Source organism: Drosophila persimilis, unplaced genomic scaffold, assembly GCF_003286085.1.
Source record: "Drosophila persimilis strain 14011-0111.01,24,50 unplaced genomic scaffold, DperRS2 tig00000002-arrow-pilon, whole genome shotgun sequence".
NCBI lineage: Eukaryota > Metazoa > Arthropoda > Insecta > Diptera > Drosophilidae > Drosophila > Drosophila persimilis.
In genome coordinates this window covers 14427742-14452061 of record NW_020825289.1, presented here as the reverse complement: position 1 = coordinate 14452061, position 24320 = coordinate 14427742, and the positions used below count along the sequence as shown (strand labels likewise).

The window sequence follows — 24320 nt, the reverse complement described above, 5'->3', positions numbered from 1 at the left end:
GGCATGTGGCATGTAGCATGTTGCATGTTGCGCTTTTTATGCACCGCCGCAGCACGCGCGTTGTGTAATTTGCCCCGGCTTACAACTTGCCACAGTCAATTTTCAGCCGCACGTATCCCCAGAGCTGTGTTTACTTTCGTATTTTGCTGCATTTTCATGTGTGTGGCAGCGGCACACGCTTGCGCTTAGTTGCAGTTACGTGCCGGAGCTCTCGCCGGGTCTGTCCGGGCAATGAAACTTGTGAATTTTTCATCCATTCCACGGAGGAGTCTGTGTCCGAGTACGAGTCCGCTTCAGAGTCCGAGCAAGTCCCCAGAGTGTGTGGCTATAATTGCGAGCTGGCTGCCTGGCTGCCTGGCTGCCTGGCTGTGTATGCCTCAAACTTGTGGGATATTTAATTGGCAGCCAGTCGGAGTAATTACTTAACCAGGACGGAGCTGGGGCGCCACTAAGTATGCTGCTCCATAACATAATAAGCAGTCCCAGCGGAGCAGGTGGAAAAAGCGAGAGAGCGGCGGACAGATGGGCCAACTGGAAACTAGAAATAAATTGAGTTCAAGGAGCAGAAACTTTTGCCAGGAAATCAATTAACGACGGAGAAGAAACGGAAGATCGAAGTATCAATCATACGCCATGTTGTGCGCCAAATCCACGAGGGCAGCTTCAATATGCCACAAGCTGGAGAGATGCTCTGGATGATGTGCCATTTGTCATTTTAAACGATTACACATTGCTGCCACGCTGTGCGTGTGGCAAGGCGTGGCGTCAAGGGGCAGCATGCAAAGTGCTCGATGTGGCAAACACTTTGCGGCAGCCGCCACTTGAGCGTGCGTCCCAGACAACAAAAGCCAGCGTCTGGCTCTGTCTCATGAGTACGAGTACTACTCATGAGTACTCATGCCCCTGCCACAGCCACTGGCACAGACAAGCGGCGACTGTCGCGATTCTGGTGCCCAATTTTTATTGGCTGCGCCAATTTTTATGTACTGAGAGTCGCCTACAAGCGGCAAGCCACAAGCGACTTGCTGGCCAAGTGCCACACCCACGTTTCCGTTGAATGGCGCCCGAAAAGTTGGTGGAAAAAAGCCTGGCTCGTCTTACAGCGCATCCTTCCTCCTGCGGTTGCCATGGCTAATTTCATTTAAACCGTCATAAGCGGAAAGTACAACAAGGATACTTTTTTCCCCCTTTTTTTTTTGTTTACGCTCACACAAAGGCGGCGGGCAGGAGGGGGCGGGGAACATTAATAATTTCCAGGACGGAGCAAAGAACATCCTAATCATGGGACACAGGAGAAATTAGCCAGATCCGTTTAATTAGGCGGCAAGGAGCGGCTTTCTTCCTGTTGCTGCTTTTCCGCCTGGGAGACACTGAACGAAGGCCTATCCTCTGGCCACACAAACCACAAATACACTCCGATATACCGATAAACACACACACAGAGATATTGTATTTATAAGTAGTATAGTAATGCTTTCGATACACGACGATCTGGCAGTGGCTTTAGTTTCGTTTTGGGGCTCAGCCCCGAACTTTCGAGTAATTTTCCAAACTAAAGAATTGCGTTTACATTTTCTGGAGTTCTTTTCGCTTTTGTTTTTGTAGGCGAAACTTAACACAATGAAATTTTTGTTTATTTTCTTTATCCTTTTTTCCGTATCTTTGTTTTTTTTTTTGTATTTGATTTCCGTAGGAGCCTCTTACAGTATATTGATGAGGAGCTAAAGCTAAGGTAACTACACCCTTCCCCCTACCACCCTACCACCCAACCACCGTACCACCCTACACCCAAAATAAAAATATTGCGAGCGAACATCAAGGCTCTCGGTGTCCCCCGTACCACCAAACACAGCCCCCTGCACACCCCCATGCGCACCCACACTCACACACACACACACACACCCCCATGCGCACCCACACACACACAATAGACTTTGATTTAGCGTTAAGTTCATTTCATATACTTCCTCTTCTTCCACTTCTACACTTCTCTACTTCTCCACTTCCATTCTTCACGAGAGCAGCGCAGCCGGGAAATGCAACTTTCGGGGGCCCTGGCACTTCTCTTCTGCACCTGCAGAGCACCTCTTCCGCTTCTCACAAATTCCCCATGTGTGTGTGTGGCATCCATCAAGGAATATCTGCGGAGGCAGCATCATTATCATTATCAACCAGACCAGCAGCGGCAGAGGCAGCTCATCATGTGGGCCGCTTTGGTTTATTACGAACTACCCTACCGTATCGCCCCGTCCTGTCAGGCTGTCCTGTCAGGCTGTCCTGTCCCAGAAATAGCAACATTTTCATTACGCTTTTTGTTCGGCCTTCATCCATTTAAACCTTATTAAGTTACGGCTGCTGTTCGGCTGGGCTCTGATCTGTTTTGTTCTGTTTTGCCTCCTCCATGAGTGGCATTCCTTCTCTTTGTTTACTGAACTTCTTTTGGGGCGGGCCTTTGTCTCGTCGGGGCTTTGTTCGTGCCTCTTATACCGCCTAAACTTTTGCCTTTGTCTAGCGATAGAGAACAAGGCAGATGCACAATCCGGAGAGGGAGAACGAAATGTTGAGCATACGCACCGTGGTCCGGCCTCATCGATGGCTCAATTATATTCCGGGACGGGCCGCCAGAAGGCAATTCTCAACTAATTTATACAGAGCAATTGGTTTATATTTTGGGCGAAATTTATGCCCCAATGGTCCCCCATTAAATGCGCTCGATTTGTCCTTTGTCCCGAGTCCCGAGTCTGTCCGCGCACCCTTTTCCCGTGTTTATTGTTTATTTATTTGATGTGTGTGCAAATGGGCGTCGCATTGGTTTTATTGTTACTATTATTGCGAATATTTCTGGACATCCCAGGGGCCGTCAGGCCTGTCGAGAGCGTAACTATGTTGCTGACATCCGTCCCAGAACTTGCTCCTGGGGCTCGGCACATGCCACAAGTAGAGGCACATCCATACTGCGATTGAAGATGGAGCCTGGCGGATGGGCATCTTCAGAAATGATTGCCCCAGGGAATGGGAAAAACAAATTGCAATTATGTTAACATAAACTGAAAATTCACGAAACTAATTCGGAAAATGGGATTCCTCCGGTCATTTCCTGACGATTCCCCAATCTACCGCCCCCCACCCTGGCGCCTGGCGCCTGCAAGCAGCTGCTGAGGCTGAGATTTTCCAGTAAATTGTGGCCCTGCCTCCTGTTTGTTTTTTGGGGCGTGTTTGTTCTCGTCTCGTTCTCGTTTTGGGGCAAAATTGTTCGCATTTTGTTTTTCGAATTAATTTTCCCAACAATTTCTTCATTTTATTCGCTTTTCATTTCATTTTTCTGGCTCCTTTTCTTCTCTGGGCGTTCCACATTTTTGTTGCTCTGTTGCTCTCTCTGTCTCTCTGGGCTTTTCTCTGTCTCTTTCTGTGGCTTCGGCTGTGTTGCCGTGTTTCTGTTTCTGTTTCTGTGCATTCATGTGTGAGGCTATTTTCTATTCAAGCATTTCCATCCGCATGTGTGTCTGTGTGCTTGTGTATTTTGCATCTCATGCATAATTTATGGCTTCATATTAGTTTATTTATTTATCTTGCGCCCAATACAAAAAACACACACACCCTGCCGCTCCAACCGCCACGGAGAAACCGAATAAAACCTCCCTCGATGGGCGGAATGGCGGAGGCGTGACCAGGAGAGCCGACGCGTCGGCTGGGCCGCAAATAATTTCATTAAAAGCGTAATCCGCTTACCCGGCCTCGGTCTCGACCCTGGGCTGGGGGCTGGGGGTGCGGGGGGTTGCGGCTGCGGCTGCCCAAGGGAGTTTATCATTTCGATTGCATGCGCTGCACACACACACACACACACACACTTGCATGCCTGATAACAAGAATGTGGGTGGAGAACAGGAAGAAGAACAGCATCCATCACCAGCCAGGGAGATGAAGGATATACAGCGGCCTCCTCTCTGTCCACACTAGACACAAGACTTGTCGGAACCCACCACCCACCCAACCACCCCCCAACCAACAACAACACCCCCTTCACGCTCACAGAATCGAATGTTTTGCGCGGTTATCGATCGAAGAAGCTCAAACACTTGGCATTCTTTTCTCTCTCTCTCTCTCTCTCTCGCCCATGCTCTCTCTATCCCGCATTCTCTCTCTCTCTCTTGACGTCTCTCTGCGTGTCTGCTGTGTCGCGATCCTGCTCTGCAGAGCCACTCTGCCATTGCACGACACGGGATTGAAAGATTCCATCGGCCCCGAGTGCAGCTGCTCCTCCCACAACGGGATAGTTGGCGTAGGAAGAGGTGGAGGAGGAGTAGCAGGAGGAGGCGGAGGTGGAGGTGGAGGCGGGGCAAACGGTAGCAGCAGCGGAGGCGGTGGCAGTGCCCAATATGGAGGCGGAGTCGCAGTCGGAGTCGGAGGAGGCAATCATCACCAGCAGCCCCACACCCACCATCATCATTATCATCAACTGCAGCAGCAGCAACAGCAGCATCCACAGCCACAGCTACAACCACAGCAAGCACATCAGCAATCGCATCAGCATCCACAGCATCAGCATCTCCATCAGCTCCATCAGCAGCAATCGACCACCGCTTTGACATCGTCCAGCACCAGCAGCGCCTTGGCCACCTCGGCGGCCCACAATCCCAATTGCAACTCGACCCCCATCAGCTCCTCCGCCTCGCTGGCCTCGATGCCGGATCTGAGCTCCTATCTGGGCCTGGGCCTGGGCATGGGCGTGGGAATGGGCATGGGCCTGGGCCTGGGATTCTCCAATCTCCGCACAACGAGCATTGGCGATGGGGACGACGACGGCCTGGTGGATGTTGACATTGCCATGAATAACGCTGCTCCAACGACCTCGGCTGCTGCCGCCGCCGTCCCAGGTTCAGGTTCGGGAGCGGGCACGGTTACTGGGTCCGGCTCTGGGTGCTCCGCCTCTGCCGCGCATTACCTGAGGCACAGCAGCAATTATCGCTCCGCTGCGGCTGCGCAGGCGTCTCAGACCGCCCATCCTGCCCCCTCGCCGGCGTCTGCGAATCCGAACGCGAACGGGCATGGGCACGGTCAGGGCCAGGGCCAGGGCCAGGGCCATGGCCACGGCCACGGGTTGATCTCATCCAGCATATCGTCCTCCGCGTCATCAGCTTCGTTTTATAATCGCCTACTACTCCTCGATAATTCCAGCGGCGATGCAGTTGGCGGCAGCGGCGGAGGTGGAGGCGGCGGCGTCGCCGGCGGCAGCTGCGGTGTCGGTGCCACCAACGGTGTCGAGGCCGATGCCACACCCCCGCCTGTGACGCAATCGATCGGCGACGGCTTCATGCATTCCAGCTGCCCCACGGCCAGCCTCGGAGCAGCGGCGGCGGCCGACGACGCTGCGGCCAGCAGCTCCTCGCATCTCTACCAGAATCTGCTAAGAAGCAGCTCTGGAGAGACACCCGGCAGTGGAGCGGCGGGCTCCTCAGCGGGCACCAACTGTGATTACCGGCACGAGAGCAACCAGGTAAGAGAGAGCGAACCAGGCGACGTAAAACCCCAATGGCAACTCCCATTAACCACATCCAAACTCTCCTCTAGAACGGGCTGGAAGACTCGCCGCGGCGGCATAGCTCCATGGACCAGTTGATCGGTCTGCTCAATGACATGGGAAAGTCTTCGCGGACACGCAGCCTCAGTGATGGTGGCACCCAGGACGACGAAGAAGGTGAGTGCACAGGGTAATCTCCAGAGGAGTCCAGTACTAATTCCCAACCATCCCATTGCAGTGGAGAAGGAGGCGCAACCAGATCTGCTGAACAACACACCTCCTGTGCCGCCGAAGCGTTCGCACAAGCGTCGCCACACGCCGCCCAGGCCCATCTCCAACGGACTGCCGCCCACACCCAAGGTGCATATGGGCGCCTGCTTCTCGAAGATATTCAATGGCTGCCCCCTGCGAGTGCACTGTACCGCCTCGTGGATCCATCCAGAGACGCGGGACCAGCACCTGCTGATCGGCGCCGAGGAGGGCATCTACAACCTGAATATGAACGAGCTCCACGACGCGGCCATCGACCAGCTGTTCCCGCGCCGCACCACCTGGCTGTATGTGATCAAGGACGTCCTAATGAGTCTGTCTGGTAGGTGTCCGCTTGGCTTGGCTTGGCTTGGCTTGGCCTGGCACTTATTTCGTCGGCTTTCGCTAACGGTTCCATCGCTATTTGCAGGCAAGTCCTGCCAGCTGTACAGGCACGATCTGGTGGCTCTGCATTCCAAGCAGACGGTACGATTCTCGCTGCACATGAACAAGATCCCCGAGCGGCTGGTGCCCAGGAAGTTTGCCCTCACCACCAAGGTGCCAGACACAAAGGGCTGCACCCAGTGCTGCGTCACAAGGAACCCCTACAACGGATACAAGTATCTGTGCGGGGCGACGCCCAGCGGCATCTTCCTGATGCAGTGGTACGATCCGCTGAACAAGTTCATGCTGTTGAAGCAGTGCGAGTGGCCGGCCATCAGCATCCTGGGCGGAGGTCACGGCTGCGTTCAGAACGGACACACGCCCGTCTTCGAGATGATCATCACGCCGGAGCTGGAGTACCCCATTGTGTGCACGGGAGTGCGCAAGGCGATGAACGGCTGCCTCAAGCTGGAGCTGATCAACATGAACAGTTGCGTTGTGGATGCTGCTTCGGCAGGGGGCATGGGCAAAGGAGGTCTAAACGGGATTTGTCTTGCAGGTGCCAGCTGGTTCCACTCGGAGGACCTGGAGTATGACGCCATGGCCACGATGGTGCCGCGACGCGACCTCCTGAAGGTGGTGCGTGTGCACCAGGTGGAGAAGGACGCCATTCTCGTCTGCTATGGCAATGTGATGCAGGTGGTCACGCTCCAAGGCAACCCCAAGCAGCACAAGAAGATGGTATCGCAGCTTAACTTTGACTTTAACGTAGACAGTATTGGTAAGAGATGGCCCACCCACCGCTGCGCCTCCACCTTCCATCAGTAACCGCCACACTTGACCATTCTCTTTCCAGTTTGCTTACCAGACAGCGTTTTGGCATTCCACAAGCACGGCATGCAGGGGAAGTCGCTGCGCAATGGTGAGGTGACGCAGGAGATCAAGGACATGAGTCGCACCTACCGGCTGCTGGGCAGCGACAAGTAAGCACGATCCATGATCCATTCAGTTGGTATCACATTTGATATTATCTTTTTTTTTTCAGGGTTGTTGCCTTGGAGAGTCAGCTGCTTAGGACTGGCTCCCTGGGCAGTGAGGAGGGACACGATCTGTACATTTTGGCCGGCCACGAGGCCAGTTACTAGGCGCCCGCATAATCCACTTGTTATATTTTAAATATAATACGCTACACAATACGTTTTAATGGCAAGCAGGCGCCGTCGTCGTCGTCGTCAACTAATAACTGTAATTTAATTACTCGTAGAACTAAGAATTGGATTACTGATGATAGATGGATGGTATATGATAGACGATAGATGATAGATGATAGAGCCACTTACATACACTTACATGTCGAGAGTTCGATAGCTACTTAGCGCAATTTTATCGCACGTAGAGGCAGCATCCATAATCCCAATTCATTGCGCTATACTTTGCCGATACACTCGATATAAATACATACAATACATACATTAGATACTCGTAAGTCTCACAGTCTGCGTCTGCTACGTTGATTCCGTTGTAGTTCTATTTTTGTATTACAAAGAAATGCTTTAATTTATACAACTAACTTTAATGACCTACCCTACGGTAATCAATAGTTATGTTAGAGATTTGTGTACACGTTTCACAAAGCCAATAAATACGTTTATAAATAGTCAGCTACGGGCGAAAGCAACAGAATCCAATTATACATATTTATACACACGCAATTATATTTACATACATACATTACGAGATCCACTAAGGCAATTAGAAACTAATAAATATTACATAGTCTTTAGCAATTGTAAATCGCAATGTTTTTAGGTGGTTAAATCTGCTTTTGAATTGGCTCAATAACGAAATTGGTAGGATTCGATGCGATCTGTTGCACATCGTGAGAAGGGTATGAATGAATGACGAGTATTTAGGAATGCAAAGCAGATACGGTTTGTTGGGAAACAAAAATAGAAATTAAGACTTTTCTAAACTAATAACACACAGAAATTACATGCAAATTGAACATATAAACTAAATGGCTGAAACGGCCCCTATCTTTATTGTGTGTTAAACTGATTGTCGTAGTCACGTTTTTAGGCTATACGAAATCAAAAAAGAAAACTTTCCGAACAGCACATTACGTCTTCAGTTGTAAAAATATTCTCTAGATCTTAAGTTATTTAGTTCTTATGACAAAGCGTAAAACCGAAAATTATAAACTAATACAAAAAAAAGAAAACAGAAACACAAAATTGTTGAACTCTAGTTTAGTGAAAAAATAAAAGTATTTGAAAAAACTCTGTACGAGCGGTTCAGTTTTGAATTTGGCGCCCGTCAAAACGCGCTATGGTATTTCTCACAAATGCGTGTTGTCTCACTCACTTGCCAAACGCACTAGCCCATTTAGTTTCGGTCTCACGTGTTCCACACATTTGTTTACAAATTTCTGTTCAAGATGCCGTTTGAAGTTCCTCCCTGGGAAGATGGAGCCGAAATAATTGACTTTATGCCGATGACCTCGGCAGGAAACGGAATTGGTGCCACAAAGAAGTCGAAGAAAAAAAAACCTAAGAAGAAGAAGTCAAAGGCGGCAGCTGAGGCGGAGACTGCCACGGCTAATGGCGGATTTCGCTACAGACCTGGTGGAGGACCCTTGGCTCCGCCAGCAGACACCTCGTCCGACGATGAGGCAGATGACGAAATGCGGGCCATGCACAAAGTGCGATCTGGTCGCGTGGAAAAGCAGCGTCCTCCTGTTCAAACGACAAAAGGTGGCAAGAAACAACTGGGACTCAAGCCGGAGCTGGCGCAGGCTGCACTGGAGGCAATGGAAGTGACGCCGGCAACCGCTGAGGCGGCACCTTCGCTGGCAAACAAGCTCCAGACGGAGCTCCTGGGCGGACGCTTCCGATACATCAATGAACAACTCTACACAATGAACAGCCACAAGGCGGAGGCCATGTTCCGCTCAGATGCCTCCGCATTCGATGCCTACCATGCCGGCTACCGACAGCAAGTGGAAAAGTGGCCAGCGAATCCGCTAAATCGCATCATCAAGACTGTTAAACGACTGCCCAAGACGACAATCATTGGCGACTTTGGCTGTGGAGATGGCAAGCTGGCCCAGTCCTTGCCCAACAAGGTATTCTCTATGGACTTGGTGGCATCTCGAGGCGACATCATACCGTGCAACATTACGAATACACCGCTGGAACCACAATGCCTGGACGTGGCTGTCTATTGCCTCTCGCTCATGGGTACCAACTTAAACGACTTCTTTCTGGAGGCAAACCGTGTGCTCAAGCTCCATGGAAGCGTCTACATTGCGGAGATTCAGTCGCGCTTTGAGGATGCCCGAGACTTCGTTCGTAGCGTCGGCGCCTGCGGTTTCGATCTCGTCAAGAAAGATGTGGCCGTCAACTACTTCTACTTCTTCCACTTCAAGAAGATGCGGCATGTGGACAAGGCAGTCAAGCTAAAGCCGTTCTCTCTAAAGCCTTGCCTCTACCGCAAGCGATGAGGACAAAGGTAAAAAGTGCATACATTAATTAAATGTAGAAAATAGAAAGGCGTAATAAAATTCAAACTTGTAAATCCAATCAGCTAAATCGTATAATTGTTTTAAAGCGGAAAAAAACCCACTGGAATTAATATAATTGACCGCGTAATTTAGTTATACCATTTACCATGCGTTCGAATGCACCTAACACCGTACCTTCTGAAAGAATTTACCATGGGCTAGCGAACCACCCTCAAAGAAGACCGTGAGAAACAAACCAAGAGAGAGCCATGCTCAGTTTTGCGTTTCAGTGAAGTATCTCAATCTTTTGCTCTCCCAATATTTTTTCAACTGCGAATCCGAACGGTTGGGTTTGGGCCTACTCGAATATTATTAAAGACGGTACGTTTCGGGTTGCCAGCACTTGGCCGAGAAGCATCTGCGATCCGATCCCAAGATCCCCATTGCGAATAGAAAAGCGCGCAATTCGCCAGTGTGTTTAAAAATAAATTGGAAATTAATTTGTTAGCTACCACTTTCCGTGCAGTTTTCTAGTTCTCCCACTCGCCCACGCCTATATTCCCACCCTCGCTCCCCCTGTCTATCGCTCTCTCTCTCTCTGTCCCTCTCTTTCACTCTAGTCTCTATTACTCACTCAAACTCACGTAAAATTTCAACAGGTATTCAACGACAACAACAAATTATCTTTTTTCGCGTTCAAAAGAAAAAAGTGTCCAAGAATTTGTTTATTTGCATAAGCTTGTGTGAGTGCAGTAGGAATCGAATCGAATTGAGATCGGGAATCGGGAAAAGCAGTTGGTGAAAGTGAAAACAAGAAAAAACAGCTAAAACCACAGCCACAGAGTATCTTCATCTACGTATCCTTCCCGTGGATTATCAAAAGGATTCTAGAGCGACGACTTCTTGGTGAGTATCTGAAAGTTCCACCAGAATCGCGCCTTTTGCTGGGCTGCTTAGATTTTTTTTTTGGGCTGTGGTCGGGAGTTTTCTGTGGCTTTCGGTCTCCGTCTCCGTTTCGGTCTCATTTTATGTTTCCGACACACACATATACGCTTGGGCCAGAATGACTTCATAGCCACTCACTCACAGACACATACACGGGCTGAGAGAGCCGCTCTCCGACAGAGCCAAAGAGAGGGAGAGAGTTGTTTTTTGGCCATAGTTGTAGTTGTAGCGCTTGTATTTGTATCTGCATCTGTATCTGTGAGCTATCAAGCTTTCCGAGTATCTTTTGGCACGGTATTCTTTCCGTTTCTTGTTTTGTCCACTGTACGCGTGTATTCGTCCCACATTGTTGCTATTGCTGTTGCTGTTACTGTTGTCTCGCCTTACTCCACTTTTCCTTTACCGAATTTTGTGTTTTCCTCAGTTCCTTCGCATTTTGCCATTTGCTGTGCCGCCAGCCAGAGGCATTGCAACAGGGGAGGGTTCCAATTGGGCAGTGGTAGTCAAGGAAACGTTCCACAACACCGATCAGATACAAATGTATCTGAAAGCAATTTGTGCCGCCCGTGTGCGTATCTATACATAGAGGCGTTTGTAATTTTGGAATGCGACTTATTCCACAGGGTGGATAGATCCCATCCAACTGCGTGTTCCATTTGTCCCACGTCTGTCGCTTTATAGGGGCTACCATGTCGACGTCACTGGGACCAAAATAGATCGCCTGGGGCCATGGGAATCGATCGGTGCGCCGTCGGGCAGGTTTCCAACTGCTTATCAACCATTGAGCGGGTTTTCGCATTGGCATTTCGATATCGAAGGCCTAGCATAGCAGGAAAACTGCAAAGCCTTTAGCCGTACCGTACAACTAGGGGAACACGGCTAGAATGCGGCTGATAAGATAGCCACCAAAACAAAGGCCATGCGTGTGTGTAGTTATGAGTTATGAATGGCAGGTGACTGTGCCCCTGCCTCCTCAGCCATGCGTCATCGAAGACCAAGACCAAGACGATTTTCACAATCCCCGGAAAACCAGGGGCGTTGACTTGCCAACGGTTCTTCGGGGGGCGGAGCCGGGACTGGCAAGAAGTTGTTTACGTGGCAGCGACCGCGAAAGGGGCTGGAGAGCTCTGGGCTTTGACCCAAATAGTTTTAGACATTAACATAAAGACTTCTTCATGCAATGTACATACATACATATGTATGTACATAAGTGGAAGCCAGACGGAGAGAAGCGAGAGAGCGAAGTGGAGCTTGCATTAGAAACCGGTTGCAAGCCAAGAAATTGGCTGCACAGCAGACAAACAGATAAAGCAGCCGAGCAAAGCAAACGAGCGATAGACCTGCAGCTGGGCCTGAGACTGGAGCTGGCACTGAGGTGAGGAGAGTGCCAGCGACTTAATGCTAATAACTGTACAACAAAAACGAGCTACGAAGCAAGTAGAAAATTATCATAAAATCCGAGCATACTCGGAGTGACAGAAAGAGGGAGAGAGATTGGTTGAGAGGGAGAGCGAGAGCGAGAGCGCTAGCTAACGACTTGGCAGCACGCAAAAACATGGCCAAACAACAAAAGTCGGAATCAGAGACAAGTCAGAGAGTGGAATGGAATGGAAAACCTGAATTCGTTGGCGGAGAGGCAACAAGGTGTGTCTGGGAGCGTTAGAAGCTCACCAGAGAGCGTTCTCCAGAGAGAGAGAGTGAGAGAGCAGCTCGAAGAGAGCTGAAGAGCAAGCCTGGCTTTGAGAATTGAATTGCATTGTAAACTGATGTTTTAGGCCACGGGCCAGAGTGGCAAGATCGCATCGATGGGGAGATCTCCACGAGTCCGAAAGTGTAATCGAAATATAGGATGATTGTCTCGTATTCTTAGCTCACTCTACCAACCCCCCTTATCCCTCCGCTCTGCCCATGGAACCAATCTAATCTGTCAACAAACTCAATCAGACGGAAGGCAGCTTTTCCAGCTCGCTTCCAGCTACTCTGCCTCCTTCCTTGCGCCCCCCCCCCATCATTTTGCATTCTATTTTTATTTGTTGTCGCATCGATTTTTACTTTTGTTCTGGAACGGCGGTTGTGTCGTTGGCGGGACGTCCATAGGTCTATGATTTATGTGAAAAGCGCTGAAGTGGACAAAATTATCCACTGTGGCGGCTGTTTACTTGCCGAGCCTTGCTCCCAGCCCTAGTCGGGCTCCGCCCTCCCATTCCGGATGAGCAGAAATCAAATTGCGGTGATTTGGGTGCGGCAGTGGCAGCAACAGCAGCATCGACTGCATTCAGAGTTCGTTGGCCAAATGGAGTCGAGTGCTTTAAATAGCTATTGACAGAGTACGGGTGTGTGGGTGACGTGAGGGTCTCTCGCGGTGGTGCTAGCTGTCAGCGAACGCCGATCAGAGCATGCTGGTAATTAGCCAACCGACACTGGGTAAAGCTGCCACTTGAGCTGGCCAAAAGTGGCAGGCGATGACAAGAAACCCATCTCGTCAGCTCGATCCACTTTTGTCGATGGCCAGCGATTACACTTCGTGGTCATCCCCGCTGCAGGCCTCAGGCTGGTGCTCGATACGGTTGCGAAATGGGAACGGATCTGGCTTATCGGGTCGCCTGAGTCGCCTTCCTGCACGGCTCACACAAATGCAGTTCCGCTCTGCCGATAAGTCACCGAGTTTCCCAAGACAGAACACACCCTCTTGCCGACTGTATTGATTGACCCACATACACGTCCAGAAGGCGCTAATGTTTACGCGTTTCTCATTCGATTTCCCCTAGCTCGTACCCCAAGAAAGCAGCAAAAAAGAAACCAGAGAGACCCCGTGAACTCCAGTGGAACTTTCAGTGTTGCGTGAGTCCAGAAATAACTCCCAAACTCCCAAAGATCTCTGCTCGCGGAAGCGGGGCCATGTTTATGGACGGACGGATGTTGAGCACTAGCCTTTCAAAAAGCCACTTTGAATAGCAGCACATTTTAGACACAATTTATTGGCAACGGTTCGTTGGTTTTGGAAAATGGCAAGTTCGACAAGTTTTGTGCATTTTACCGGCGAGGAAATGCTTAATTTTAATGGGCTTAAAGCGAAAGTTCATTCAGAATCCGGGCAGGGGTACCGAGGAGTGCTCCGCATACCCTGTAAACTGTCATGACGGCACCGCCAGGTGACATAATATGATGACAGACTGTCGAGTGGAGTGTGAGAAGTGAATGAAATGAAATGAGTAATAACCAGAGATACACCAGTTATCCGTCATTCATACTCTCCCCCCTTCGGCAAGCGTTTGTTTGCACAGACCCAATGCAAATTGAATTTGATTTAAGTTGTATTAAATGAAACTTAATTAAGGAGGAGCAGACGCAACTGAAGCAGACTACGCCCAGAAGCACTCGAGAGTGGCAGTCTCAATTGGGATGACCGGCAAGGGCGAGGGCGAGGGCTAGGGGAATCTTTTGTTGTGCTGTTCATTGTATGTGGATGGAACTTTGTTACATTCATAATATGTATACAGAAATATTCTCCTACATGTGTATGCACAGCGCATACGTGCCGCATTGTTTGTCCGTCCATCCGAGTCTCTTTCATACAGATGTATCTATTCGCACCCCGACTACAGCATCGCCGTCATGATTAGACAATCGCCCAGAGCCAGCTTCTGGCTCTCGCACTTGATGGATTTCACCTCGACCCCCTTCAATTGAAGCGAATGCTGTTCTCTTCTGTTTTTTGGGTGTCGGCACCTCTTGCAAATATTTCAATATACTCTAGAAATAGCTCTCGATTTCATGGCATATTCTGACGCTGCGACGTTGATGATGTCATCGTTAATGCGATACGAGCATAAGGAACATGCTCGTGCACAAGTATTACATGCTATCTGCTCGATTTGTTTTGGATTTGCTGCCAAACAAATTTGCAATGCGGTGCCCGGAGATAATGAGGCTGATTCACCGGTCGGCGATGATCACTCAAGTGTGCCCTCAGTCACATCTCGCTATCGCTCTCAATCGAATCGAAGCCAATCCAAGCGAATTGCAATTACGAGTACCAGTAACAGCAATTCAACAATTGCAACCTTCTCTCGATGATGTCAACATTGCGTATGCGCAACCTTCAACTATGGGAATAAACACACAGCACAGAACAGCCGAAATAATGCTATATAGAGCCAAACAGACACACTTACATGCACATACATACACATGCTCCTCGTGATATACAGAAGAAAAAAAATAAATAAAATACAATAAATTAGATGTTTGTCTGCTTTTCTGGTTCTGGGTCTGCTGGTCTGCTTCTCAACATACATATTTTTTTGTGAGTTTTCGTATAATTTTGAACGCACGATGACGCCACCAGAGTTTATTCTCTTTGGGGTCGTGCTGTCGCCCCCCGTCCGTGCTGTCCCTGCTGTCCCTGCTGTCCGTTGTCCGAAATTGAAATTGTGTTGCGATGTTCTTTGAGACTTTGTTTTTGCGTTTATGCTGTAAATTTTGATCGCTGGAAATAGTCGTTCTCCGCAGCTGTGCCTGTAAGTCTGGCCCATCAATAAAACTCTGCAAAACTGGTTCAGCTAGCTCTTTTTCTCTCAGTGAATACTCGTGCCGTACCCCCACTCTTTGGCATCGTGGTATACCCCATTCGAAATCAATTAAACACTAAATTGAACTCGCAGTGCAATCGGTCGGTGCATCTTCTGCCAATTGACTTTCATTCCTTTCCCGTTAACTAATGCCTCAATCAGCGTTGATTGAAGGCTTCAAGAGGCTTCTCTGGGTGGGGCCAGCCCAGAGCTCGGAGAGAGCACACCGATGGCGACGTTTCACAATTTCAAGTCCCGCTAAACGTAAACCGCAAACGGAACGAGAACGGGAACGGGATCGGGTGAATGCGAATGGGAACGGAATGGGATAAGAAGTAGAACATGACGCAGCCCCGACTTGCCGGCTTATATAACACAAAACACACACACACACACACCCACATACACGCAGACATAATCGTATTCGATTGTATCCAACGTCTGTCATTGCTGAACTTCAAGAAACGTGAGCTTGAGAAGATCATTTGACTTTCAGCTTTTGCAAAGGACTTCCGCGAAAGTCCGCTCAGGCCTCGCTTCAGGCATACACCAGCACTAGTTAGGACCTGGGAATCTTCAGCCATAGATCTGCGAGTGCGGACTGATGTGCTGTTTATGGCCTGGCTTGAAAGCTTTACGAGTACGCAACTCGTTTCAGTCTGCACTTGTTAGAGGGAATGGCATGCGGCTGTGGCTTTCGCTAGTTAAACTTTAACCATTGCAATTCAGCATTTAATGGGCATTTTCTCGACTTCCCCATCTTTGCAGCTCCCCGACAAAGCGCTAAATCACTGGGAGCTATTGCAGAGAAACTACTGAGCCAGCTTCAAGTAAGTACCAACTAGAGCCCCGCCAGCGACATGTCTTCGCATGACATCATAGTCGCCCCGGCACCAGCGCTGGCTGCCCCAGAGGGTTGAAACCCCTGCTAGCTGGTAGCTTCCTTGCTGGTCTGTGCCCCATTTTGTTTACGAACTGGCGCCAGGCAAATTGAGCAACTTTATGGCATGTTTTACGCTCTAGCTGCAGACGCCTAATGAGCGAGGGCGCCCACACACAGACACACACACGACCAGAAGGAGTGGGCACATCCGGCCGTCCCCTTGTGCTGGGAGCCAGGGGCATCGACTGTTGCACCAACTAAAGTTTTCCCTTGCTTGCAGCGTCCTCCAAGCTGCTGGCGTAGCCCCCCAGAAGAGAAAGATGCCAGCGGAAATTAAACCGTCCGCGCCCGCTGAGCCGGAAACGCCGACCAAGAGCAAGCCAAAGAGCAACTCGTCGACGTTCTCAAAGGCCGCTCTAGCCCGCGTTACCCTCCTCGATGGGTCCATTCTGGACGTGACCATTGATGTGAGTATATATACATATTCCTGCAAGCACGACTTATCGCAATGGCAATCAATCACACACACACAGCGGAAGGCCAAGGGTCGCGACTTGGTGAACTCCATCTGTGCCGGCCTGAACATCATTGAGAAGGATTACTTCGGTCTGACCTATGAGACGCCCACAGACCTGCGCACTTGGCTGGACTTGGAGAAACCCGTGGCGAAGTTCTTTCGCACAGACCCGTGGCCCCTGTCGTTTGCCGTGAAGTTCTATCCCCCGGAGCCGTCGCAGCTGCAGGAAGACATCACGCGCTACCACCTGTGCCTGCAGGTGCGCAACGACATCCTGGAGGGCAGGCTGCCATGCACCTTTGTCACCCACGCTCTGCTCGGCTCGTATCTGGTCCAGTCGGAGATGGGCGACTACGATGCCAAGGATATGCCCACTCGCGCCTATCTGAAAGACTTCAAAATTGCTCCCAATCAAACGCCGGAGCTCGAGGAAAAAGTCATGGACTTGCACAAGACCCACAAGTGAGTGAAACGCATTCAAAGCTGGTGCTGGGCATCATTTAACATATCCTACTCTTTCAGGGGCCAATCGCCTGCCGAGGCTGAGTTGCATTACCTGGAAAACGCCAAGAAGCTGGCCATGTACGGCGTGGACCTGCACCCGGCCAAGGACTCCGAGGGAGTGGACATTATGCTGGGCGTCTGTGCCTCCGGATTGCTGGTCTACCGCGACAAGTGAGAGCCTCTCAAACTAAAGCCCAACAATTCGCTAATGCGTCGTCTCTTTCGCTTGCAGACTGCGCATCAACCGCTTTGCTTGGCCCAAGATCTTGAAGATCTCGTACAAGCGTCACCACTTCTACATCAAGATACGACCGGGCGAATTCGAGCAGTACGAATCGACCATTGGTTTTAAGCTTGCCAACCATCGGGCCGCCAAAAAGCTGTGGAAGTCCTGTGTGGAGCATCACACCTTCTTCCGCCTGATGACGCCAGAGCCGGACAATAAGTCCACCATGTTCCCCAGGTTCGGGTCGAAGTACCGCTACAAGGGACGCACCCAATACGAGACTAGGGCCACGCCCGTGGACCGTACGGCGCCCAAGTTTGACCGAACCCTATCGGGGGCGCGCCTCACGTCGCGCAGCATGGACGGTAGGACTTAACTAGCTATATCGCCATATCGCAGTTCTGATGTCTCTCTTTCCATTCCCATTTAGCGCTCGCCATGGCCGAGAAGGAAAAGGTGGCTCGGAAGAGCAGCACCCTGGACCATAGAGGAGACCGGGCAGACCGAGGAAATGATGCGGACGCGCACAGCCGCAGTCCCATAAAGAACAAGAAGGACAAGGTAACTGACGCTGCTGACTGAGGATTCCGGCTGGCACTTGCCTAGCTTGACCTTAGCTTGAGATGAGATGACCGTGTTTAACGATTTTCGGACTTAACAAAATATTTTTTGTACTTTCTTCTCGGTTTGTTACTAACTCACTCACAAACCAAACCAAACAAACACACGCACACGCACTTACAACCACTAAATACCGATACAACAACATGGTGTACATCTTCGTCTTGGTCTTCGTCTTTGGTGACCCACCACCATCCATGATAATGATAACGATAACGATAATGATAATGATGTGCTCGTAATTCTGCCTGCCCCCTTTGTGGCCTGAACTGACTCGCCCTACCACTCCATACTAAAACCCCGAATCGTACATCCCCCAAAAACTAACCAGTTAATACGCCAATCGAGCACCGGCACAGGTTCGGCCTCCTCGCAGAGCTCCCTCGAGGGTGACTACGAGCCCCGCATCGAGGCGGCCGACGCAGGCTCCGCCGAGATCGAACTGTCGCCCCAAGTTCAGGTTAACGTGAACACTTTTCTACCTAAACCGTATCAGAATCGATTACTTCCCTCGATTTCTCCTAATTTACTTCTTTTCGGCTTTGAACTCTCTGCTTATCGAATGTTGTGAGCTTAAGTATGAAAGGATTTTATTTGAAGACTCCCCCGAGGTTTATTTGTTCCGTTCAGGGCTTACCACTTGCATATATATCTCTCTCTATATCTATATATTGTTATATATTATTGTATTTTATCAATCTTGTGAACATATTAATTTATTTTTTTTTGCTTTGATTTCATAAACGACTTTCCCAAATCCACTTTCCGGTAACCACTGAATGCGCAGTTCCTTGATCTTGAGATGGTAATTTCTGTACAAACAAAAAAAAAACCTCCTAACTGTGCCGTCAATTGTAGTCCTTAAGTCCTTCTCTGTGTGCATTCATTTACTCTATCTTGATATCCGACTTCTTTGAGTGTTTAACTATATTTTTTCGTATTTTGTGGCGTCAATATCCCCCACCTTTCCCAAGCTGTAAATACCATTTAACCCACTGCAGGCCAAACAAGTACAGTCTACACAAAACAATCATTGAGCAAGTAGTGCATAAGCAAGTCCTCACATCCCCATAGCAATTTCCACGCTTGTATATAATCTTCTTCATTTATTTTTGTGTAGCAAGCCCCCGCCCTTATATTGCACAGCATGTTGCCTTTTCTCCCGAAAATTCGTCTATTCCGTCTATTGCGTCCACGGTTTTGGAATGTTCTCTAACTTATTTCTCACTTCCCGCAGGACGAGGAGAAGGAGGCCAAGCTCCGAGAGAAGAAGCTCAAGGAGAAGGAAGAGAAGGAACGCAAGGAGAAGGAGAAGAGAGATCTGGATGAGAAGAAGAGGGCAGAGAAGGCGGCCAAGGCAGCCGCTGCTGCTGCTGCTGCTGCCGCTGCAGGGTCGGGAGTCAATGGTGAGTATCTTTGAGATGGAACATAAATTAAGTCTCACTCTTCTGCAATTGTTTAGGCAACGACGAGCTGAACGACTCCAACAAGTCCGACAAGTCCGGCAGACGTGTAAGTATCCATCCAATGTTTAGATATTAAGTCTCGTAACTCGTAAGCTAAGGGATAGACTCGCACTGAATGCGCTCGACCTTGTGTACATATCCCATCCCATTCCACCCCAACCATACCTCAAACACCTCACTTAAGTTTTACCCGTAAGTTCGGTTCCGATAGTTTGTAGATAATCCGAATCGATCTTAAGTTATCCTTATTATTATTTACGTTGTGTACGAATTTTAATTTTGTTTTCTCCCCTCCAATTTATCTTTCGTTTTATGTTTGAAACTTTTGATTTGTCGCCATTTGGGGCCGTCACATACGACCAGGGCGTTGGCATATTCTCCTCGGGTCGCAAGAGCAAGAGCGGTTCACCATCGAAGGATGGCAAGGACAAGTCCGGAAAGGACAAGGACAAAGAAGTGGGTCGACTTGGTCTGGTAGTTACTTCGGGTCTCGGCGAGCAGGAACAGGATGAGGCCAACAAAAATGCCGCCAAGAATCGCGGTTCGGCGACTCCCGGCGTCACACGTCCCTATGAGTACGCTGTGGGTGCCGACGGCAACACTAGCCCCACACGCAAATCCTACACACCGGGCGGCTTCCGCTACGACCAGGATCCCAATGCCAAGAACCTTGGTGCCGATGGTCAAGAGCAGCTGTCGCCGACGTCACAGCAGAAGAAGATCGGCTTGGCCTTCAACTATGCTCCGGGCAACGAGAATGCCCTGAAGGAGACGGCCGAGAAGCTCAAAGCTGGACAGCTGTCACCCCGCACCCAGGACAAGCTGAACCGCGGGCAACTGTCGCCCAAGTCCAGGGCCAAGCTCCTGCAAGACGGCAATCTTTCGCCAACCACCAGAGCCAAGCTCCAGGGCAGTGCTGTGGATGCCGCCGCTGTACCCCTGAGCGATGCCCAGAAGCGCTCCTATTCCCCAACCAAGGGTCCTCAGGGCTACTCCTCCGGGGCACCGGGCAGCTATAAGCCCATATCTGATCCGACATCAGATTTCCTTGAGTCTCAGCGCTACAACAAGGAGCCTGGCTACGTGGGCTTGGGTGATGCTGGTGCGACTGGTGCTGCTGGAGCTGCTGGTGCTGCAGGTGCTAAGAAGCCTGGCTCGCCCACAAAAACTGGTCCTGGTGTGGTTGCCGGAGCAGGAGCAGGTGCAGCAGCAACAGCAGCCGCTGCAGCCGCTGCTAAGCCTAAGAAGAAGCGCGTGAAGATAATGGTCATTACCTCGAAGTATGATCCAGCTACAAAACGCATTGATGCCGAAAACGGAACGATTGAACACTCGACAGGGATCCTGGATCCAGCTACTGGACGTATCGATACCAAGTATGGTGTGATTGACCCAAAGAAGGGCACCTTGGAGGCCCTCAACACTAAGACGGGAAAGAAGGAGCTGTTCCAGGGCGATGTAGACATAAAAACGGGCAACCTGCACTTGGTTTCCGGAGTAGCAGATCCAAAGACGGGACGCCTGGATGACACGCTTGGCCAGATTGTGTGCATAACCCCGCAGGACAATCCGGTGGTGGAGCTAACGGTGATCACCAGCCGCATTGATCCCGCCACCGGCAAGATCGATACCGTCAACGGGGAGGTTGAGCGTTCTCTGGGAGTCCTGAATTTGGATACTGGCCTTCTGGATACCAAGTACGGAGAGATTAATACCCGCACGGGAGAACTGAAGGCCATCGATCCCAAGTCCGGAAAGATTGTGGTGAGCAAGAACGTCAAAGTCGATCCAGGCACTGGCCAGATCACCATTTTGGGTGTCATCGATCCTAAGACCAACAAAATTGATCCCAGCCAAGGCCGCTTGATCGAAGTGGGCCAGCAAATCGACCCGATAGTGGAGGTCACCTCGCTGGCCGGCAAGTTCGACTCGAAGAAGAACATCATCGATGCAAAGACAGCTCAGGTGGAGACTTCCGGCGGTCAGTTCGACCCGAAGGCTGGCAAGATCGATACGAAGTACGGCCAGATCGATCTGGTCAAGCACACGATCACCTTCAACGACCCGAAGTCGGGTAAGACAGTGACGCGTGACATTAAGATCGAGCCTGCCACCGGCCAGATTGTGCTGAAGAACCAGATCAACCCCAAGAACAACAAGCCGGACAAGGACTATGCCAGGATAATCTCGCTGAGGATCGTGCAGCAGCGCGTAGATCCCGCAACTAAGGCACCCATTGCACAGGTCAGCGCCGCCAAGGACAAAGACATCATTGTGGATCCCAAGTCGAACCAGATCTGGGTGCCCACGGGTGCCAGCGATCCCAGCACCAAGGAGCAGCAATACATTTCCAGCAGCGTCGACCCGAAGACGGGCTACGTCATCACCATCTACGGCTACCTAGACCCCAAGACCAACGAGATCAAGAAACAGACCAAGCTAGACCCCAACACGATCAAGATCGAGCCCACTTCTGGAAAGATTTACACTGCCACCGGCGAGGTGGACAAGGCCACGGGTGAACCGCTGTACGCCGCCACTCAGGTGGATCCAGAGTCCGGCGAGGTGTACACGAAGCTGGCTCGCGTAGACCCCAAGACCGGAAAGATCGTCATCGTTCGCATCCTGCTCATTTCCAAGACCGATGAGCGCGGTCGCCCAGAGGAGATCGACCCAGAGACCTGCGAGATCGATCCCGTCTCCGGGCGTGTTCTTAAGTTCTTCAACAAAACCGTTTACGTTTATAATATGATTGACCCGGTTACTGGTGAAATTGTGCAGGTCGACCCCAACGATCCCCGTTTCGCCGGAGCCCGCACCACTGTGACACATACGATGACCCTTACCGGCGAAATTGACCCCGTGACGGGTCGCATAAAGAGCGAGTACGGCGACATAGACCCCAACACGGGAGACATCGACCCGGCCACTGCCGTAACAGACCCGGTCACGGGAAAACTGATCCTCAACTACGCTCAGATCGATCCGTCCCACTTTGGCAAGCAGGCACAAGTGCAGACTACCACAGAGACGGTGCCCATCACCCGGCAGCAGTTCTTCGATGGCGTCAAACACATTGGCAAGGGGGCACTGCGCCGTGACTCCGAGGGCAGCTCGGAGGACGACATGACCCAGCAATATGGCAGCGATACAGTCAAGGACATTGTGCTAAGCAGTCCAAGCCAGGCGGGCGCCAGCTCCAAGCTGGGGAAGCCAGTGAGCACGCCCACCGTAGTGAAGACGACAACGAAACAGGTGCTGACCAAGAACAACGACGGCGTCACACACAATGTGGAGGAGGAGGTCCGAAACCTGGGCACGGGCGAAGTGACCTTCTCGACACAGGAACACAAGGTTAGCAAGGGATATACTCTTCCTCTCACTCTCTCTGTCTCTGTACTTCATTGTCGCCTTTAATCTAACGCTTTCAATAATTTCGTATGCCTCCATTTAAGTTTCCATGAACTTTCTTTCTTTGCTATTTGCTGTTGTTGTTACTGTTGTTGCTGCTGCTGTTGCTGTTTAATATTGTTGAATTGTACGCACTAACCCCACCATCATCCACGCAACTACCGTAGGCTGATGCAACACCAACCGATCTGAGCGGCGCTTATGTCACGGCCACCGCTGTCACCACCCGCACAGCCACCACGCACGAGGATCTGGGCAAGAACGCCAAGACCGAGCAGCTGGAGGAGAAGACCGTCGCCACCACACGCACGCACGACCCCACCAAGCAACAACAGCGCGTCGTCACCCAGGAGGTGAAGACGACGGCGACGGTAACCAGCGGTGACCAGGTAAGACCGATCATTGGCTCCAAGATCGCATGAATGCACTTTTCGTTTTGCATGAATTGATTTGATTTTCCTTTCCTGATTTGTATTTGCCTCGCTGTTGTGACTGTTTTGCGTAACTTAGTATCAGAGACGGGACAGCGTTTCCTCGACCAGCTCGGGCGATTCGGGCACGCCCATCGATGGACCATATGATGGTTCTAGTGTGGTGCGCACAGACAACCAGGTTTGTTTTGCATCCCCTCCCTCCCCCTACTATCTTAAAAATCCTAGTCTAAGGTGGTGTAAGGTGTGCATGTTCGTTTCTAATCTCTGGACTTGACTCGACTCTCTCGACAGAAATCTCCGCTTTACTCGAGCTCCGCGACCACAACCACTGGCCCCCATGTGGAGAGCACCCGGGTGGTGCTTGGCGAGGACACACCCGGATACTCGGGACACGGCGAAATCATCTCTACCCAGACCGTGAGCAGTAAAACCCGCACTGTGGAAACCATTACCGTAAGTACTTGTGGGCCATCGACCAGCCCTGGCACTGACCCCATTCGCTGAGTGCGTAAGTATGTAAGAGGTAGGCTCTTTTACTCGAATCCCTCTACAACCAATTTCCTGTGCTCGTACGCGCTCCACTGTACTATATTCCATGCATCAGTCCCTTGTTCGAATGGGTTCAGGTTGAGGCATCTTCCCCAGAACACGCTAATCAGATTTACCAGATGGATATTGACTCACATCATCCCATCCTTCCTTCACAGTACAAAACCGAACGCGATGGGATTGTTGAGACCCGTGTGGAACAGAAGATCACCATTCAATCCGACGGAGATCCGATCGATCATGACAAAGCTTTGGCAGAGGCAATACAAGTGAGTATTATGCGGAATACATACTGGAAGTCTACTGGATATCTAATGACGTACTTTTGTTTTGCAGGAAGCGACGGCCATGAATCCGGACATGACAGTCGAGAAGATTGAAATTCAACAACAAACACAGTAGATTTTATACCTATTTCTAAAGATTTTCGAAGTAAACAGCACACTCCCACTCACTACCAACACTCAACCCAACAACAAACATATACACCGACCCACGCATAAAATTACAACTACAAATACAAAATCGAGATACACAGCA

The 24320-nt window shown here is 50.4% G+C and overlaps 3 protein-coding genes across 8 annotated transcripts in view; all 3 read left to right on the top strand.

The window, feature by feature from the left end:
• LOC6592454 (mitogen-activated protein kinase kinase kinase kinase 5) overlaps positions 1–7347 on the top strand; it is a 42354-nt gene extending 35007 nt beyond the window's left edge. The window contains exons 7-14 of one of the 4 annotated variants that reach the window (XM_026985149.1): positions 1694–1732; positions 5176–5494; positions 5569–5695; positions 5757–6110; positions 6198–6641; positions 6711–6932; positions 7008–7134; positions 7197–7347. In XM_026985149.1, coding sequence (XP_026840950.1) covers positions 1694–1732; positions 5176–5494; positions 5569–5695; positions 5757–6110; positions 6198–6641; positions 6711–6932; positions 7008–7134; positions 7197–7296 — 1732 coding nt within the window. In that variant the 3' untranslated portion in view covers positions 7297–7347. Of the gene's footprint in view, positions 1–1693; positions 1733–4194; positions 5495–5568; positions 5696–5756; positions 6111–6197; positions 6642–6710; positions 6933–7007; positions 7135–7196 lie in introns of all 4 variants that reach the window. The other 3 variants (XM_026985147.1, XM_026985150.1, XM_026985148.1) reach the window with 3 other exon arrangements.
• A 1223-nt stretch (positions 7348–8570) lies between these two features.
• Positions 8571–9735, top strand: LOC6592455 (ribosomal RNA-processing protein 8). The gene has a single exon (XM_002018269.2). It carries the CDS (start codon positions 8589–8591, stop codon positions 9651–9653), a length of 1065 nt encoding a protein of 354 aa, XP_002018305.1. The 5' UTR covers positions 8571–8588; the 3' UTR covers positions 9654–9735.
• A 598-nt stretch (positions 9736–10333) lies between these two features.
• On the top strand, positions 10334–24320 carry LOC6592456 (protein 4.1 homolog). 3 transcript variants are annotated; one of them, XM_026986509.1, is made up of 16 exons: positions 10334–10559; positions 15938–15999; positions 16333–16519; positions 16586–17031; positions 17092–17244; positions 17306–17664; positions 17730–17860; positions 18708–18725; positions 19158–19326; positions 19383–19432; positions 19750–22740; positions 22965–23186; positions 23308–23409; positions 23523–23684; positions 23939–24049; positions 24117–24320. In XM_026986509.1, the coding sequence occupies exons 3-16, from the start codon at positions 16373–16375 to the stop codon at positions 24180–24182; spliced, it is 5127 nt and encodes a 1708-aa protein (XP_026842310.1). In that variant the 5' UTR covers positions 10334–10559; positions 15938–15999; positions 16333–16372; the 3' UTR covers positions 24183–24320. The 3 variants fall into 3 exon arrangements, with proteins under 3 accessions (XP_026842310.1, XP_026842312.1, XP_026842311.1); XM_026986510.1 differs by lacking the exon at positions 18708–18725 and having other exon boundaries at positions 10336–10559; XM_026986511.1 differs by lacking the exons at positions 22965–23186; positions 23308–23409.